Here is a 20,956-nt window from a genome sequence, read left to right on the forward strand (position 1 = left end):
AAATTTTACAGTAGAGGCACTGACTGGTCCACAAAAACTGAAGGAATTAAAAGCAATTCCATTGTTTTTCTGCGCTGTGCTGTTTCAAACAACGCATTGCTAACAGATTAAAACACAAAAGCATTAATTTACTAAATTATGAGGCACAGAATGGAGATGAAAGAAGTTGGTCTGTCTTTTCTCCTATTCTCAATATTTTGAACAGTAAAACTACCTAGTTATTACAATTCTAGACTTTAACACCTTCACTCCATACCATTCATGATTAATATCTGATCTGTGGAGTAATGGAGGAAGACTTTCTTTGTCTGTGGATAAGGTGCAAATTTCAGCACTCTCATCTTAGAGAATCAATTCTCTGCTTATTTACCACTGACGTTTCTGAGAACTTGTGGAGTACAGCAGTGTGTAATGTCTTAGAGATGTCAAACATAGGCTATATTAACCAGGACAGACATGAAAAAGTTCAGGGTTAAGGGTACATGATTTTCTAAGGGAAAAGGTTAAAACGGGATAACAGACAAAATACGACAATATACACTTTCTTCAGTTTAGAAGTTAACACTATTTTTTAGGCACCTATGTGCTTTTACCTCAGTCTAGAAGAATAGTGTAGATTTAAATTAGACATGGCATTCAGTTCTAGATTACTAATATTTGGTTTGACTAATATTATTAAATACCTATTTACTTACAGTACAACAGTAAAATTTCCAGAAAAGCCTAAAAAAGTCAAATTAAAATAAGAAGTAAATACAAAAATACGTATGTAAACCTCTTTAGAACATATATTATTTGTGAGAAGTTCTAGATGGCTATTACTACAATTTTCTCATCAAAGTAACCTTCAGAGAGAGCACAGTTAATCAAAAGTTTGTGCTGCTAGCTGCTTTGGACAACCCAAGATTTCTCCTCTGCCCCATGGATCACTTTTGTCCCTATGAGAGATAGAACACTGAAGCATGTAAAGGAACACATGAAAGTAAAGAAAAAATAATCCCAAAAATCTCCTGTTGTTTTGAACTCAGCTCATTTCCTCAGTATAGTTTATTTTATAACTTGACACCAGCTGCAAGGCACAGCTGAAGAAACTGCTGTAGGACAAGCCTGAACACTGAGAGAACAGGGATTGCTTAAGCTGCCTGTGCTACCAAAAGACAGGCTTGTCAAGTGAGAGCTTCAACATTTTTGCAGCCAACTTTCCAACATGGTCCTTCTTGTCTGTCTCAACACTTCAAATAAACAGGGATCTAAAAACAGGATTGTTTTGATTCTGTTGTATCCTTCTGTATCTGATTACTAACACCTGCTGCAAAAGTTTGAACTGTGGTTTTCTACAAACTAGAATCTAAACAAGAACACAAGTATATCAACACACTGTACACAACTAGACACCTACTATAAACCTGAGCTAGCTTAGAACAGGAAACCTAAAAGGCAAATACTCTGATACAGCAGTACAAATATCTTTGTCATTGGATTGCTTGCAAATCTCTTACCTGAGGAAGGTCGTATTTTTGTGATAAAATAATGAAAGGATTTTCTCAGCAAGCATACAATGAACTGTGCTAGAAATGTAGTATGGAAAGGAATATTTTAAAAAACTGAAGAATAATTGGTGTACCTGCTTAGGTTATTTCTACTTGATTAAAAAAGTAATTGTATCATTTGCAATATTTCTAACAGAAAAAAGCTTTCATTTTTTGTTTCTCCTTCCACATATATCTACACCTTGCACCAAATTCTGATTTATGCTATTACATATGCAAGGCGTGATCAATTAAATCTTTCTGTTGCTCTGTATGGGCAAAGCAGAAACCTCCTTCTCATTTCACAAGTGACTAAGCAAACATGTCATCATATAAACTCTGTCACTGAAGAACACTTTTTCATTTCTAGAGATTTAGATGCATATCCAGTCACACTTCCACGCAATGACAGCAAGAAACCCACAAACATATATTTTTTCCTGGGAAGAACCTGGCATGCTGGCTGGGAGGAAAACACTACTTGCCACCCAGGCCTCATCAAGGCACATCAGCCTCAGAGTCTGCACACAGATGAACAATCTAGGATAAAGAGGAAATGTCTATGTTCTCAGAGAACACAGTAGACAGTAAGAAATATATGACAAATATAAAATAAAGGGGTAAAAAGCACCCCAAATAAGCCAGTATCTAATGTCTTTACATGTCCTCTTTACAATCCTTTTCTGAATAAGGGGATATTGCTCTGCACTGTTCCCAGTTGCGTCTGGTTGCCAATTAGAGCTGTCCTTCTCAGCACAACCTTCAATTAACACAAATGATGATGGCTCTTCCTGAGAGTCAGTACTGAGGCGACTTCTTCAAAGAAGACAGCAACAGTGAAAATTGCCATTTGCCATCACTTCACTTTTGATTTTGTTTTTTTCTTATTGACATAAGTTTTCAATGAGTATATCACTTCAGACATTACCTTCATATCTATTTCTGTACCATGGATCTGCTGAGCTACTGTTTTGATGATTCCAATGACAATATCCTGCAGACCTTCTCTTTCAGAATAGTAGTGCAGAATGAGTCCCTTCCCCTTCTCGGCGTCAGTGCATCTAAAGGAAGGGGCTCGCATACCCGGGTAAATAGTAGCCAGATGGTCATGCAAAGCATCCAGGTTCTGGAAGAAGAAATTAAAAACATGATTTATAAAGCATTCACTTACTATTTATGAAGAAAGTAAGCACATTTTGTCCAATCTGAACATCTCCTTTCTCTGACTGCTCATAATTCTACACGTTTGCCTTATTCTCTGTAGAACTGTCATCACAGCAGGCTTCTCAGGTAGCCCAAAATGTTCTGTCTACCATGGCAACATTTGAACAATGAATGGCATAAAAATTAGGACTATTATAAATTAATCCACATAGTAAGAAGTCGTGCTTGATTATGCCATATTTTGAAACACTCAGATGATTAAAGGCCTTCTGTGTGTTTCTCAGTCTGGTACCTCATCCAGTTTCATTCCTTCCAATTCTATTCTCTAGAATCTCCTCTTCAAGTACTAATTCAGGAGCCAAATATAAATAAGCAGGTCTGAATAAACATATATCTTTCTCCTTATTATCAATGAAAGCACTTAGTTCTGACACCATAACAATCGAGTTTACAGAGCCTGACCAAGTTCAAATTTTAAAGTAAAGATTTAAATGCTTGAAAGACCAAATTCAAATATAACTTTTTTTGACAATAATTGAAAAACTCCACAGAATAAACAGAAATATCAAAGCTGCTGTAATGATGTATCAGAAGAAGTTGTGCAGGAAAGAGAAGAGATCTTTTTTTTTTTCCTGCTACTGTCCCAGGCATCTCATGTATTTATCCATAAATTTTAACCAGACAAATTGTGATCCGGAGAGGAAAACTAAATTATAAACAGATAGGCATACCTACTAAGGACATTAAAGAGAACAGTGAGATCAAAATCCCACTTAAAACACAATACCAGATTCAACTTTGATTGTGAAGCAATTATCAAGGCTTCAAGTTGTTACTTACTGTACATTTAACATAGAAAGAGCAACCGAGTTTGCAGGATAGAGTTGCAACACACAAGTTTTTATTTATCTTGTAAAACTCATACAACTCTTTACATTTTAAGTCCAGAACATTACTGCATATTTTAAATGTTCTCTCACTGCCCTGCAAGTGACTACTAGCACCAGGCTTTGCATATTGTTTTCTGCCAACATAAGAAGTGAAGTGAAAATATTTTCAATGTGCTGTCTGGGAAATTCTCCACCTTTCATGAGCATCTGTCGATCATCAAATTTGTGGAAGCATACTGAACTTGTTTTCATGTGAGCTGTGAAGTGCTTGAACAGCTGCCTCTTCTCCTGGAGACCTCCAGACAAAATGACACTCTTAGCAATGAATTCCGTGGGATGCACTTAGCCTGGAATTTCCTCCTTCGGTTTTTTAGCTTGCTTCAAATTCATGTTTTTGTTGCTATATCAACATCTCCAAATTAGAACATGAAGAGGCAACAATCTGGGTTGTCAATTCATTCCAGCTGTTAGTGGGCACTGACAAAAAAACATAATGCTTGGAGGCAAATTCTGTAAGAACTTTGCAGGGCTCAAGACAATGAAATTGGAAGAGATTGCTTTGAAAGAGTGTGCAGGAGAAAAGAGCAAGAGCGATGACTGCCCGGCCATCTCCTTAACTGCATGCAGAACTGCAGTTTTAGTATATATGCCTCAGAAACAGCCAGGATATATTGACCTTTTGGAAAAAAACTTAGGGAGATACATGGGAAAAGATGATAATCTTTCCATTACAGTCACCAGCTGAAGGATTTCAAACAGGGTCAAGGACAATGTCAAGGAGAGAACTGTTGTAAAATGGCTGTCTAAGTATTAACATTTAAGTCTGGCACAAGTGTGCCTAAAAACTGGCAGCAGCCCCAGTCTGCAAAACCACTTTGCCACCCTTCTACTCTTCTACTGCTGACTTTGTCAAAGCAGTGTCACAAGTAAAACCCATGTGATACATCCTTCAGTTTTTACTCTCTAATATTCCAGAGTGGGGGACCTATAACTCACTGTATTCAAAACCTCGCTCCGACACACAGTCAAGGAGTAGACATGTTTTTCCAGATCACGGAGCTGAAATCACCTCTACATCTAGACACTGTCATTGTTACTCCTACTTCTATTTTTTTGTTGTGTTTGATCCAAATTGATATTGCAGCTTCCAAAAGAACAAATGTCTTTCTTGTTGTATGTTCACGTGCTGTGAGTCAGAGATCAGGTCAGGTACAGATTATAACAGGCTAAGCTCTCTCCCTGAATTTCCAGCTCCTAGACTGCTCAGATGTATGCCAGAGCTTGTGCTGGGACCAAAGAACCAATTGTAGAGTTATGAGGAACAGTGATCATCAGCTCCATAGGGAAACACAAGGGAATCTCCAAGCAAGTTCAAGCAGTACTATCCTAAATGAGGTTGATCCTGGTCTGACTAAAAGTGAGAGCTGTGGCTGGCACCTGAAATACAAAAAATACAAATACCTGAAATGCTGTTCAGTGCTGTGTGGTACACAGCATCTGGAGACTTATCTAAAAGAGGAGTTAATCCCTGAACTTCATTGCACTGCAATCACAAAAACCTAAGTAGCCATGTAAAGAATTCCCTAAATGACAGAACCACTTTGATTTTCATTCAATAGAAAGCTACGAAATTGATCATAAAAGCACACTAAGTTTCTTAGGAGGTACCTCTTTTCACACTGCTTTTCTTTGGAACAGTGTCTTTCAACATGATTTGCAAAATTTCCATGCTTGTGTTTTTCACATGAAGTATAAATATTTGATTTAGTTGCCCTTTTTGTTTTACTCTTTTATGAAACTTGAAGTACCTGTGTTTCAACTATGAATAAACTAAATTTTCTTGAGATGTCAAAGAAACAGAACATAAATGTGAGATTTATTCTCATATATTTTAAAAAGATGCAGTTCTCAATTATTTTGTATATATCCTGGACTCAGTGTACATTTCAAGAAGCACCTTTTGGAACTCTATTATGTATTTTAAGAACCTGAGAAAAGTTTGGGACATTAAACCCAACCTGACCTATTTTTGTAACAGGTATATAAAGTAGTTTCCTGGCCTAATATGACTGCTGGAAGATGCAAAAGTAATAAATCACAGATAATGTTGATTTTCCATTGTAATAAAAAAAGCTAAAAAGTACACTTCTGGCACAGCTACTAATACATTAGTCCTGTTAACATTTAGAGAAGTGTATAATAGCCAAGGTCATCTGTTAACACTGAAAATCATACAAAGTAGCTTAAAATGCTGTCATTAGAAAAATATAAATGTAAGCTGTTTCCACTTTTATAGGTGTTTGGTGTGTCTAACAAATATGCCCAGTCCTTTCATCAGCACATGCGGTAAGGAATGAAAGAGAAGTATATAACATGGAAAAGAGCATGAGGGAAAGCAAATAGTACCTGCACGAGTAACCAAAGTGATGATGCAATGGGCCAGCTACACCTTTTTTTCCTCCCCTATTCCTGCTCTACCTTAGCCACACCTTCAGTACATGAGTTATCTTTGGAAATTACTTTTATCTGAAGGCTTGCTTTGAGAGTAGCCTGTGAATGAAGCTATAAAATACATAGGACGCTGTCTGTAGACAGACAGCGGTGTACAGATCACTCATGATATGCACCTGTTGCAATACACACATACCCTGTCTGCCCAGCAACTACAGTTTGTGGGATTTGTACAAGGAGTCTGGCTGGATTGCATCTAGGATGCTCTAGAATGATGCAGAGCATTGGGGTGGTGAGACAGTCAATTAAATATTCAAGTAATCCAGCAAAATATGATTCTCTTTCCCTTAATGCTGGAGAGATTTTAAGGGTACAGACGACAAGAGGCTACTACACTTTCAGAGAAAATCAACAGTTTTGACAGTCAGCTTTTGGGTAATCTTCAGTGCAATGCTTTTAACCTCATTACAGTACACATCTCTCCAAGAGTGATACAGATCACAAATCTTAAATACAAAGTGCTTACTGAATCTTCAGGTGAATAAAAAGGGAAGGTCATTTTTCTTCACTTAGAAATAACACTTTAAAGAAGAGCCTACATTTCTTCCATGCTATTAAAGAACCTTTTTTTATTTTGTTCTTGTTTATAGTACAGTATCATGCTGTTGTGATCCCTAGCTCTGTAGGTAACATACTATTAGAAATATCTAGTATCTATAATTAGTCAGAGACAATAAAAGAAATATCATAAAATCTGAATATCACATTTTCTGTTACTATAAATAAGGTAAGTCTTTCCACTTAACACACACACCCCTGCCCCCCCCAACTGATTTGCTGCATATGAATACTCCTGTCCCAAATTTCTCTTTGCAATTTCAAATTAAATTTCTGTTGACTGGGCCATAATTCTGTTTGGTGTTTGAAACAATTTGGCACAAAATTCTTACCTGCAAAAACTCTCTGACATTTGAGCCCAAGACACGTAGAATTGTATCATAACCAGATTCTTGACAAAACACAAAAAACATCTTCCCAAACATTTGAAGAATTTCTCCAGCATTTAGATCTAGTTAAAACAGGAAAATATAATTCAGTCCAAACACTGTATATCATGCACTTGCTTATTTCTTTACTCTTATATTCATAAATGCTACTCAGATGCAGTAGGTCAAGAAAAAAGCAAGATTCAGGGCTCATATGGCAAATACTGAGTATCCTATAAATCCTGAGTATTCTGTACTGAGAAATATATTAATTTTATTAGTATTTACCAATTACCATTATTACTTCACTGCACTGTATGTTTCACACATATATAGCATTTAGATTTTGATGCAGAAAAATGAATCACTTCTTGAAAATAAAGGAACTTGGTTGTTAGTACTGCTCGCCTCAGCAGAGTTAATTCTAATTTACAATAGCATGAAACCACATCAGCTGCTCCAATTCAGCATTACTACAGTCATCAGTCTTATAGATTCTTGGCTAATTACTGATGCAGAACAATTTCATACTGCACTTGGGGCTGCAGATAAAATAATGCTGATGTGCATAATTCTATCTTTTAAATTCCAGACCAGAGCTGCAATGATTGAAAATGAATGCAACCCAAATCAATGGCTGATATGCAATTAAATGAAAAGTGTCCACGCCACAAGCATTTCTGTGACTCAGCACTGCTCTTCAGCAGAGATCAAGGATTCATTCATTCATTCATTCATTCATTCATTCACTGCTCTTGCAGCAGTGGTTGAAACTTGGGTGGAAGCTGGAAGGCAGTTGCAGCAGGATGTTGTTACTTCACAACTGCTTGTTACACACTCCATGTTGTGAAGGTGAGGTATATTTCTCCAGTTTAAGATTAAATACTTTGGAAATAATAAAAATAATTACAAGCAATAAAACGAATAATAAAAGAAATACAATTCTTTCTCCTAAGATTTTAAAAAAAATTCTCTAACTAATGCTCCATTTTCACTTCTGTGCTAAATCCTATTCCTCTCTGCTACACAGATTTGGGGTGATGAATGGGCAAGGAAGATTTCTGTTTTACTTACTAAGGACCTTGCTTGCAGCTGCAACGAGGTCATAGGTTTTGGAATCATCGTAAATTATTCTGACCAGAAACTGTCCCTCTTCATCCAGCTGCGCCTCCTTCCTAAAAAGAAAATAGAATAAATAAAATCTTTTTGCTTGAGGGAAAAGCACCATATGGATAAAAGTATTTTAAATAAAGTAAGTTTATAGAGTTATTCAAGACAGAACATTAGAAATAAATGTGTTTCCTATCTCAGTGTACAATACAGATATTTCAGACCACAAGTGTTCTGAAAATAATAATTAGCAACAAGAAAAAAACCATGATTTTTCAGTACAGAGCCTCAAAAAAAGTTGCTGTACTAATAAAGACACAATTTGCATTTTAAAATAAGAGACTATCCAATAATGCAGCCCATGGTGGGCTCTTTAAACACTTTATAAGCTTTTTCATTCCATCACATTTTAATTACACTTTATTTACAAAAGGCGTGGGATGTTTCTAACAATCATTTGCACATATGTGCAAAGAGGAACTTTAAATGCAGATGTAGGTACCAAATCAAGTATCTTTTTTCATAATTCTGCACATGCCCAGTAGATAGGAAGAAAAAGGATGCTAAGATTTTGGAAGGCCTTGTTTTCACATTGCACATCAATTCTCACATGTAAAATGTTACAACTTAGCTAAAGCACAATAAAAAATATACATTTCTTCACTAAAGGAAACAACTCTCTACCCCAGGTTTAAGACAAGACTCATATATATGTCCTCTGCACACTTACTACTGCTACTAAGTAAAAAAAACAAAAAAAATACTGCTTTGTTTTTTGTGTCATTTACTATTCTCTTTAACTCGAGCATCAAGTCAGCAGCTTGTCCAAAAGGCAGCACAAATCTGTAGGTTATATTTTTTAACTGAGGAAAACAAGTTGATCTCCCAGACAATGAATGAACTGTCGTGCCTTCCAATCTTTGCATTTGGCACAAGTGAGTTACTAGGGATGACCCACAAATGCTTTCCTCCCTGTTTTATCCTGTCTGCACAGCACAGGAGCCAGGCCACTGGTGCTGCAGGAGTGACCCAGTCCCAGCTCTGGGGAGGGGGACAGGGAGCACCACCATGGGCAGGCAGAGCCCAGGACACAGAATAACCAACTGCCCATGTGGTTGGTCCTGCTGTACACAGAGCATGCCAATGGGCACAGCCCTGTCTCTGTCCAGTTTCAAGTAAAGCAGTATTCTGTATTTGCTCTTATTTCCCTTGCAAATTTTCCTTCAGCTCATGAGATGTGTAGAGGGGCCTGCTGTGCTCTCTGATGAAGCTGTGCCCTTTTTGTTGAAGACCTCATCTGGAGAATAAGCACAGCTTCCTTTCTCAGTATGTTTTTTAAAATAGGTGTTCACCTCCTGTGGTGTTGCCTACAATGAATCTCTATAGAGATAATGTGCTTTGCAGAAATAGTGACTAAAGAGGAGACATTTTTAAGTACTCATGCTCTAATTGATGTACTTTGAATGTATTTTGCCTCAGCAAAACTAGTATGATCATGGATGGCATCATTAGTATATTTGCAGGTGGAGGGTCACAGCTACCTCGTTAAAAAGAAATTACTCTTTCATCGAAATGTATCTCTATGCTGCAGTTCATTCAGGAAGTCAAAAGAAAGGCAAAGCCACAGGAAAGCCTTGAAGTGAATTACTGAAGCACATCTTATGTCATACCAAAAAAAAAAAAAAAAAAAAAAAAAAAAAAAAAAATCAGACCATGATGTCGCTCTTCAGAAAAAAAGCCCTTAAAATTAGAAAAAACTATATAAAAGGCAGACTATGGGTAGGTTTTTGAAAAAGTCTAGGCATAAAGGATGCAAATCAGGACATTCATCAACTTTGTAGTGGTATAATTATTTTACTAATGTACAAATGAAAGAGGACAACGAGTAAACTATTATTTACTAGTACCATGGTAATGAAGAGCTTTTACCAGAGCATGACTGGTAAATTGAGTAAATACAAAGAAATGCTCTTTGAGATGTGGCTCAAGCCTACAGAGCCAATATTTCTAACTTCTGAATTTATCTTGGTTTTATTTCCTAAAGTGGTGTCATTGACTTGAAAAATTAATTAATGTAAAATAATAATGCTTGCAGAACAATTCAAGCATTTACAGATGTAGTGGAATTATTAATCCATAGAAACAGAAATGTTTCCTGAGGTACTCCATGGGGAGAGGTCTGAGAGTTAAGTACTCTTGTTGATCCTAAAACTGCTAGATGGCAAACAGCACTGCTCAGAAGGACTCATTCCAATCTCTTATGGCACTATTCTATTGACCTAAGTGGAATTATTTGGTTTTTAACCCTCCAGTTTGTAATCATCAGTCTTTGATAATCTGATCACTTAATGGGTATCTGGAACCCATTATTTTCTTTTTCCTCTTCATCTTCCTTTAATCTTGCTCCTCACATTCTTCCCACCATCCAAAAATTACATAACATTGTTTTTACATTTCAAAAATATATTTTTATTAATAACTGAAGTATTGTAGCTGTTACTTGAAATAAACATTTTATACCCACTCTAAGAACGATGAACTGAAAACAAACTAAGCAACTTTCCTAAAGGAATATGACAAAGCTATAGGGGAGGTGTGACTAAATATTCCTCATCGTTCCACATAAAAGAAAGATCATCCTCTATTCAATGACATGAAAAATATTATAACCTTAATTAAGCAGGATCTTAAGCAGGAGGAGTTGTTAGTGGGAAATGATGTCTTGAAACATAAGAGATCAGCCAAGGAAAAGAAGGTAAAGTTTACATTTCCTAAGAACAGAACTGAAATGAATATGAGAAAAGAAAACCATTTGATTCTTTGATTCTCATACCATGGTATGTAACTACAAGTCAGCTACAGTTTGGAGGGATGTTTGGAGGGATGCAAAGGGTGAACCAACTTTCCCACACGTCTGATACACACTGTGCTTTCTTTTAGTCTCCCTGATCTGAGCCAAACCACAAAGGATAAAACACACATCTGGAAAAGCAATGAACATCCTCAAAAATACTGCATTCTTGCACAGTCCAGTAGACACAGCTTTTCTGTGTGAGAATTTTCTCTATGAAAAATTGACCCAGTCTGACAATGTTGGTATCTCTTTCAAAACTTGTTGCATTTCTTTCCAACTACATTGACTGGAACTTTTCCTGTTTACTTCTCTGCGCCAAGCCATGCTTCTTTTTTCTTATATTATTTGTCTTTAGTTTATTTTGTCAAAATTTTTGTCAATATCTGCAATTTCTCTGAGCTTTTTAAAATCACCATTGGTTATTTCAGTTATTTCAGCCATTTAAGTATTTTAACAATTTTTATTTCAAGTTTACTCTAGATCCTTTGGATCACTCAGCAGCCATCTTCTCTGCAGCCTTACTGATGTATTTCCCATTAAAAATATTTAAAGTTGAGCAAAATGTTTTCAAGAATTTGTCAAAGTAAATATTTACTCCTGCAGGAGATTACACTACTCAGTTAAAACCAAGCAGGCAAAAATTTCTTTGCTTGTTCTACAAATATGGCAAATACCATGACAGTGGCTAATCTAAGCCGCGTCAAAAGATAAACTGCTTTTTTAAGATGAATGCTAGAAAATTATTAAATTTCAGAACTTTCTTCTTCTTTTCCAAGTCAATTTCTCCTCTATACCTCTAAGATATGTTGCACTGGCACATCCCAGCAGTTTAGAGAGGTGTTGAGCTGAAATAAAATTCAGTCAGCTTTTCTGTATTATTTTTCTGCTAGATGAATTTCCCTGTCTGCTCTATCACCTGCTCACAGAAACTGCTCTGCATACAGACAACACATAGTCAGAGTGATCTCCAGCAGCTCAGGAAACAGGAAGTGTCATTCAGGTGAATACCTCAAATTGTTTCCACATGGCTGCTGTCTTCCTGCCTAATTACCTGACCCTACCTGATTTCTCAAAGCTGCCTGCACTTACACTAAGGAAATGATAGGAAGAAATATATGACTGTGTCACAAAAACTGTTATAATTAATGCTAAGAGTGAGGCTGCTTTGTCAGCTTTGCAGAGCTGCTGTGCTCAGCTGTCCATCGAGCATAACTCCTTACATTTGTATTTTAGAGAAAACTTCGTAATTCACAGCTTTACAAAAAAACCTGGCATTTCTCTTGAAATGTTTTGCTGCAATCTTAAGTTACAGTTTTTGACCAGATAAAATTATAGGAGGAAATTAGCATAGTTCTAATGTTTTCTGCAGATTGTGGTGTTTGATCACAAAGACATTAACAGCAATAACATGTTGGTAGCTTTCTTAAGAACTTGACTGGAAATGAACCAAAAGCAACAAGCTCTGGCAAATTCCCAAGCCCTGCTTAATTCTTTAGTGAAGAAGCAGTATTACAGTAGCAAACTTTTCACTTTAATATGGCTGTTCTTTCAAAATAACCTTCAAGTCAAATAGAACAGAATATACAATTAATGTCTAATTCACATCTATAGAGAAAAAATAAGTGTGGCTTTTGCTCCCCTGTAAATTTATGTTCAAAACATTAAAACACCCTAGGATTTTAGTGCTCTCACCTGAACTGACTCCTGTCACACAAGATGTGATATTTCATGGTTCAAAATTTACATCCTGTGACATGCCTGTCCTAACTTCTACAGTCTGGCAGCCCTTTTTATTTACTCTAGACTAATTTTGAATGATTACATAGAGCTGTTTCAATTGTGGTAAACAAGGATTCCAGCACAGACTTTTCTAAAATGCTTTTGTTTTCCTCCAGAATGTTTCTATTATCCAGGTTAATGTGAGGCAGTTTACTTGGGCAAGAGTAGAACCTTAACTACTACACCATGGAAAATAACAGCTATACAAAAGATATTTTTCACACAAAGATTTGGTCTTGAAATCAGTGGAAAAACTCCTATTGAATACATCAAAGCAGGATCAAGTCTTAAAACAGCCTTTCCTCCATCAGTCATGCTAACACCCCCCAAACTGCTGTTGATTTAGCAGCACAGAATAGCATTACAGGTAATACATCTGTGTACAATGGTCCTTTTGAAAATCTTTCCCCTTGTGAAACTAGTTCAGTATTTGTAAACACACTACTAATGTTCAAAGGTAATGTTAATAATTCACAGAAATGGCTGAAAGCCTATGGGTAGACAAGCATTCCAAGAAAAACTGTGCTTAAAATCATAACAAATCCTGCACTTCAGATTTTTAAGCATAGGATGCATACAATGTTATTTGTCATAGAGGTTTGATGTAGAAAGGATTTCTTTTCCCATCCTTGGAGATTTTACAGACAAGAAATTACATCAGGCTGGTCTTATACAGCCCATTCTACACAAGGTAGTTTTAATGAACAACAAGGAGTTTTAATGAATTTTGCAGTCAGACTGTAGTATTTGAAGTGAATTTACATAAATCATAATCAAGAAGACTTGCTGCTGCTGACAGAACTTTTTTTCCTGTGAAGTTGTACTTGCTATCCTGCCTCTGTAGCCAGTCAAAAAGCTGAAATCTTAAAAAATTCTTACAGAAAAAGAACTCTTTCCATTTGCATGCAGGAAGTATTGAGAAAAAAATATGGTAGAAAACTGGATGGAACAATTACTTTGCATCCTGAAGATGTATAGGCTTCTCTGTGATATAACATTATTACTTAGAAGCTGCTGGTGTCACTTTAAGAGATCATCCAGTATCCCAAAAGCACAACTGGATCTCTTCCTACCAAAACTCAGTCCAAATTGTGCACACTGGGTGTGTCACCTTGAACACACCAAAAACAGCAGCCAGTTCCAAGACCACCTCCAGGACTTCTTCCACGACATGTATTGTTTCTGTTGGGACTTTTGCCACCATTGTGCTTCAGTATTCTTGGTGTACCAAGGATGGAAAAAGTGCTTGTTAAATTGAAGAGATCAGTCAAAACACTTTTAATGACAAAACAACTCTACTGCACTTAGAAACACAGCATAGCTCTGATCTCACTGATAGGAGCAAGTCAAGTGTAATTCTGTTCCAAGAGTAGCACTCTTAAACAGGATTACATGGGTCAGAACTAAAGATGGTATCTATGAAACCAGAATCATTGTCTTTGCATCTCATTTACATTAAAATGGTAAACTCACTGCTCATACTACTTCACAGACACCTGTTTTTTTCAAAATGCTTCCCATCTTTTTTTCATGTATTTCAGAAAGATGCTTTATTAAAAGTTATTAAAAATATTGAGCTACTATTCTGAAAAGGAAAAAAAAGAAAATAGACTTGGACATGTTTTGGATGGTCGAAAGATATTTTAAAATACCCAGCTGGGAAGAACATAAATTATATTAAGTTACAAGATTAAATAAAAATGGGAATCTGTCCAGGAAAATGATGTTCTGGGTAAAGTAAATAAGTGTATTTATAGGCTTCACAGTTCTGAGCTATTTCCCAGTTTTACAGGCTGGATACAGGAGTGTTTAATGTAGGTTTTCAAAACAAGATAATACTAAAAGATACAGTTAACAAAAGTACAAGTTCCTTGCTGCTGCTACAAATACTAAAAATATTATTAAAAATATAAAGCTAGTATTATTTTGCTTCCTTTTACGTAAGTGGAATAAAAAGAATGGTATTTACAAAATACTCTTCCATGCATTTCATTAACAAGAGTGAATGATGTGTTTATAACACCTGTTATCCTGGCAGTCTAAAAGCACTTAATTCTGGGAAAACTGGAATGTACCTAAGAGATACTGCAAGAACACTTACACCAAGTTTCCTAACATGCCAGTATTTCCTTTTTGCCAACCTTTTCCCAGAGGGATTAAAGAATTTGGCATCCACTTAGTTTAACTCCTGACCTTCAAGCGGGTCCTTCCGCTGTGAGGAACTGAAAGAGCAGGAAGTAGTGTCCTGACCCTATGAAGTTTGTAAATATTAACCTCTCTACCCATGAAGAACCATGTATTCAGCACCACTTAAAAAATACATATATATATATATATAAAATACTGATTAGACCTTTGGAATAGTATGAAATAAGGACTTAAAAACATAAACAAAAATAAATGTTGCCTTCTGGATAAAAACTCATTAATGTTAAAAGGAGTACGGATTTAAAGGATATCGGGTATGGATTTAAAGGATATCATCTATTGTCATTTCACCACTAATGGCTTTCCAAAGTGTCTTTCTCATATCTACTTGTAGGCAATCTGTATTTTTTTCAAAATCACTGAGATTGGTTGAACAGTACACAGCCTTCAGCACTGGTTAAACTCACATGGTGCTAAAAGAGGCAGCAAAACCTCAATTTTCTTGCTTTTTAATCGATCACTGCAATAATTTACAACTACATGATCCAAAATAAGAATGGATTCACAATCTAAACTCGAGTGAATGGTCAATCTTTTTCACCAGTGTTCATTGGGACAAAGGTAAAATAATTAACACAGTACATCTGCAACACTTTTGAGCACGAAAGAATTAGTAATTTCAAGTAAACTGTAAAGCAAGCATTTTTTACAATAATTAGTTGTGGGCTGGAAAAGGGAAATACTGAGGAAACTCCCAGCAGCTCAACAAAGAAGTAAAGATTCATAGGGGACTGACTGCCACCACTGCAGTACACAGGTATGCATATCTATGTGGTAAACTCCTTAACTCACCTGTTCACCACCCAGACTTCTGCAGTTCCTGGGGGGAGAAGTACAGAAGAAAAGAACAGGAAAGCCAGCATTTTGATGGGAGAAATCCCAAAGGCATTAATAGGAGAAAATAAAATTGAAGTCCAAGACACACCAAAACCTACACTTACAAATTTACAAGGAAGTTGGCACCAAGGTTCTCCTGCAAGTCAACCCCTTGACAAGAAATACCAAAGAAAACTGGAAGGCTTTTCACTTGCTTCCACTACAGATGATTACTAACTGAAGTGCCACACCTCACATTTTGTACCGGTATTTGATTCTTATTTCCTGTTTAGTTTGCATTTTTATTGTCCAGGCCACATGGTGATTATGCAGATATGATATGCACATACACATAGGCACGCACATCAACATTTATTTGCATGTGTACCTACATATGCAAACAGATTTTCTCAAAAAAACTTTACATTCTAAACTGATGATTATCCAACTTCTACCAGAAGTGATGCTGTCACCACTGCAGACAGATTGTTACAGACTATGGTACCGTTTTACATGCTTTTTAAAGGGCTGCCCTATATATAGAAACTACGGTTGCCTGAAAACTTGAAAAACACTTTCCAGAACAATTACAAAGAAATAAAACATGTCTCATAAAGAGCCACAAGCGTCTGGTGATTTTTTGTTTTGGTTTGGTTTGGGTTTTTTTGAGGTTTTTTGTAGTTTAGTGAAAGCAGCAAAGATGGACTCAGGTCCACTCAGCAACACTAGAGCAGTTTGCTCCAAGCAACATCCCTGTCTGTTCCTGAGCCCATATGACACAACATCCCAGCCACACCCATGAGCCCACAGAACCTGTTCCTTTTCCTCCAGGCTTCCAGTTCCTTCAGCACTGAGGTTCAATCACACTCCACTAATGCACAACTATTTTGTGTTTTATTTTATCCCAATCCTCAATATATAACCTCAGGCTTGATTTACAGCAGTTTTCAATTCCGGTTCTGAAGAGAGAATTATTCCTTTCTAATAAGTCTTCCTGTGGAATTGATGTCCACTAATTGCATGCAGAAGCATTAATTAGCTCTCCAACAATCTCATGAGGCCAATTATGCCATTTCCATTTAAAATAGGCAAGAACACCACAGATCAAAAAGGTTTCATTCATTAGGGTGCCCAGTATGTGATGCATGGTTTTGGTTTTTTAAGATCCTAAGCACTTTTTATGCTCAGAACACAACTTTCATGGACTTTACAGCCTAGCAGCATCAGACCTAGAAATTATCTAAATTCCCACAAATCTTAAGAGCTTACTATTGCAACTTAAAACAGTCTTTCACTAGAGCTGTTGTGCATATTTTCCTAGCTTTCTGAAAAAGCAAACTATGCTATAGTAGCAGCTATCATTACTTCTAAACGCTGTGCCAAGCAATAGCAGTAGGCCAAAATCTTGATTCTCATAGGATTTGTCAACAGATATAAGTTGTGCTTTGATGTATTAGTAAAAAGGAAAAAACATCTCTGACAAAGTGACATTCTGAACTCAGCATACAAAGTAAGCCAAGCTAGGGCCTTCATTCTGCTTAGTTTAAGTAGCATAAAAATGGATAATTTTTGCTATGTGAGAAATTCCCAGGAAACAACGCAATCCAAGTCCTTGTCCTGTAAAAAAATGATTGAATTTTTTAAAAGGCATTTAATATTTATTTTATATTATATATATTATTTACTATTTTGGAATGTAACTACAAATATAATTAATCAGAATTGCACATCCTGTCAATGAGTTCCTAATTATATAAATGCTAGTGAAATCAGTGGAGTACCATTTTTAGATACGTAAATGAATAAAAACCTTTCCTGACTTTAGTAGGCAACCTACAGCACTACTAATAAACCTAACTGCTAGGAATGCTTTTGAAAATTTACCCAATAAGATGTATTTTTAAATTATCTACATTTCACTGCAAAAGCCACACCAAGTCACTACAGTCTGACCTACATTAACTCTCACCAATAGGATGTAAAAGTTCCTGTCTGTTTAGTTTTCATTTTCAGACCCTGCAGTTTCTTTTACTTATAATGGTATAGTCTTCTACCACTTCAGCTGAACCCAATCTGAAACTGAGCAGAGCTTTCCACTTTCCTTTTCCATATTGCTCCAGGACAATTTCTCAATCCTCAGTGTTTCAACATTTTAACCATAACAGAAACTTAAAGAAAAAAAATCTTGAAGAGCCTGGAGCCTTGGTAAGTGACAATCTGGCCAGTACAAACAATCACTGGGTCCCTGTAAAGTTTGTACTGGCCAGATGGCTCCCCAGACCCGAAGTCTTGACACTTAAGAGTGTGGACAGCACACACCATCCTAACCCCTCCAAAGGACAAAACAGGGCAAAGGCAAAAGAAGATGCTTTACTTCTACATTAAGCACTGAGCGATGCCTCCAGAATTAAATAAAAAGTGTTTTCACCTTAAGGTAGTTGCTTTTACCAAAAGTTGAGTTTCAACCTCCATTCCAATTTTTCCACACTACATGTTTTTGTGGGGACTTCTACCATAAAAACAGAAGGAAGATGAAGACTGTGATTGACTATCTGTGCCATTTCATTTCTCAAATCCAGATATTTCATATACCTGTGTGGGGAAAATACTAATTGACTCTATGAGCTTGTGATGAGCATTTCTTTATTAGATTTTTGAGCTCTCATTCATTTACTTGGCAGAATGTTTGAAAGTGTCACAGTTTGAGCATCTAACCTGGCCCCAATTCAGATTTAGGAGCCCATGGGAAAATCCTGTATTCATTTAATCAAACACAGAGCAATAGTGTTGGGAAGCACCAGAAAAAAGACTCTGTACATATTCCTGGCTGACAACATTGCTCTAGCTCCCACATAGTGACCTGGAGCTGTTTCAAGAAGACATCCCTGTCAATGATTGTTACACAATTAAACCCTTAGAACTGCTGAATGGAGTGATCAGAATTTCACATATATTGGTTGTTCAGCTCAGCCATAAATGACACCTGTTGCAGAAAAGCTCAGATTTTATGATAGAGGCCACTTTTAAAAATGTATTATCACACATAAAAAAATGCCCACCATAGAAACATACTAGGGAGTATCATTTCTTAAGCCCTGGAAATTTTTATTTATTTTGACAATATGAGTAATCTCTCTGCATTGTTTTGGACAGGTACATGGACAGTAATTCCACGTGCACAACCTACAATCATGTGCACACACTACCATATCACCCAGCAGGACAAACTTGGCCTTAAACAGACATGAGCACGGAATTGCATGTATGTGGGAATGGCCAGGCCTGACAACTTTCAGTTTATGTTGGCTGCAGAGGACTTGAAGATATCTAATGCCAAAGGAATCTTGAGAACCACCCCTGAGAACCAGCCATTGGAATTGCGGCCACACGATCTAAACCAGCCCTCTGGATGTAACAAATACAAAATAAAGGATTCAGAAGAGGTTTTCTCTTGAGTATGGAAGGAACAAAGGAGAAATGTGGTTAACACTTCTACATTAACTGTTTATTTACTAGCAACTCTTCACAGAGCTAGTGAAGAGCTGATAAAAGGAGTCTGTCCCCACTGCACTGCAGGTCCTAAGTCTTCCCTTCCAAGGACTGAACTAGTGAATGACAATGAGCAGTGTACCTGCAGCTTACAACTGCCAGTAAGCAAAAGAAAAGACTGTGGTGAACCATCACTTTCCACCAAGAAAAATCTGCTACTGCAGAATTCAGCAACTACAGAAGAACTTTCCTCTCACTCCCTCTTGCTCATCCAGCTTTGCTAAATCCCTCTAATGTTTCTAGGGCTTCATCACAAAAACCCTGTTTATTAATTCAAATTCTCAGTTCTGCAAGTAGCAGTCAGAGAAAACCCCAAAGCAGAAGTAAATTTTTGAGGCTTTGCTGTTGAGAAATGAGGAAAGGCTCCATAAATCAAGATTAACTTTCATTACTTATATGCCAGTTTTTCTCGTCTTATTTTAAATTCAACCTATTTGGGATTCAGAATGCTGGTTCAGAAATAGAAGGCTTTGAACCATTTTATGTGTCAAGCATTTTAATTCTAGTTCTTCAGGAAATCTAAGCCCTATAGCAAAGTATATACTGTAATTTTTCCATTAACTTAGTGCCTTATTATATGATGTATAAGAGAAGTCTGTTGTTTAGTTATGCTTTTTTTTAAAGTGGATGAAAATAACACAGAGGCTAAGTTTCCCAAGAATTCCACCCTGGGCCATTAACAACCAGTATATATCTTTTCCTGATAGATCATGGTTTTACAATAATGCTGAAAAATGAACAAAATAATAGACATGGAGGGTTGAAATCATCATTCTAACTCAGATAACAGTAAGTGATGGTGCTGAAAACATCGTTCTTGTAAGAGCATCAAATTCAACTATTTGTGTACCCAAATTCTCTATGTAAGAACTTCATTCAACACCACTTTTGACTGAATAAGCTACAGAAGAGTTTCCATGTTTCAGATGGAGAATACTCTTTCAATTCAGTATTCAACTTTTTTAAAAGCACTTTTTTGAAGAATGAACAGATTTCATTACTCCAGTTTATTTAGTTCTGTTTTCCTTTCTATCAATATTAAGTACAAATCCACCTGCTGGCATTTGAGAATCACTCACCAATCATAACCCACCCCTCTGCAATGCTGATTCACATCTTCTGTGGTGACTTCAGAGAGAACAAAATAGCAGTATGTGATCAGCTCAACATTGAAAAAGAATCAAAACCAAAAAAGCTTAAATAAGAAATTCCAGAAATTTTGTACTGAACTACCCAGAGGCCTTCCTCTGTACTTCACAAAAATGCTGAAGTTTTATTGCAAATTCAACCTCAGTAACAGCACAAAGTTCCTCCAGTGCAAAGTTTTTTCTTTAAACAGCCAAGACTGTTGATTTCAATAATTATTTCTCCAGTAAGAAGTGATTCAACTGATTCAACTCAGCATCAACAGTACACAACACTGTCCTGTACTTTCTTGCTGTTTCCAAATGATTAACAAAACAGCCTTTGCAAGAAGTTTGTATTTGTTATAAAAGATGAAACATCCAAGCTTTCCCCAAACATCACTTGGCTACCAATTGACACTACCATTCCCTAAACCAGCACCACTATAACGTGTTCCAGCAAGGATTGGTTTACTGGTTTCCAAACTCTAGGATA

General features: G+C 36.5%; 1 protein-coding gene across 1 annotated transcript in view; it reads right to left on the reverse strand.

Moving 5' to 3' along the window:
- Nucleotides 1-20,956, reverse strand: part of GUCY1B1 (guanylate cyclase 1 soluble subunit beta 1) — a 41,115-nt gene that overhangs the window by 17,764 nt on the left and 2,395 nt on the right. The window contains exons 3-5 of the mRNA XM_083861166.1: nt 8,095-8,195; nt 6,985-7,103; nt 2,458-2,655 (exon numbers count right to left, since the gene is read on the reverse strand). Coding sequence (XP_083717292.1) covers nt 2,458-2,655; nt 6,985-7,103; nt 8,095-8,195 — 418 coding nt within the window. The remainder of the gene's footprint in view (nt 1-2,457; nt 2,656-6,984; nt 7,104-8,094; nt 8,196-20,956) is intronic.

This window comes from Zosterops lateralis (genome assembly GCF_965231275.1).
Source record: "Zosterops lateralis genome assembly, chromosome: 5".
NCBI classification, from domain to species: Eukaryota; Metazoa; Chordata; class Aves; order Passeriformes; family Zosteropidae; genus Zosterops; species Zosterops lateralis.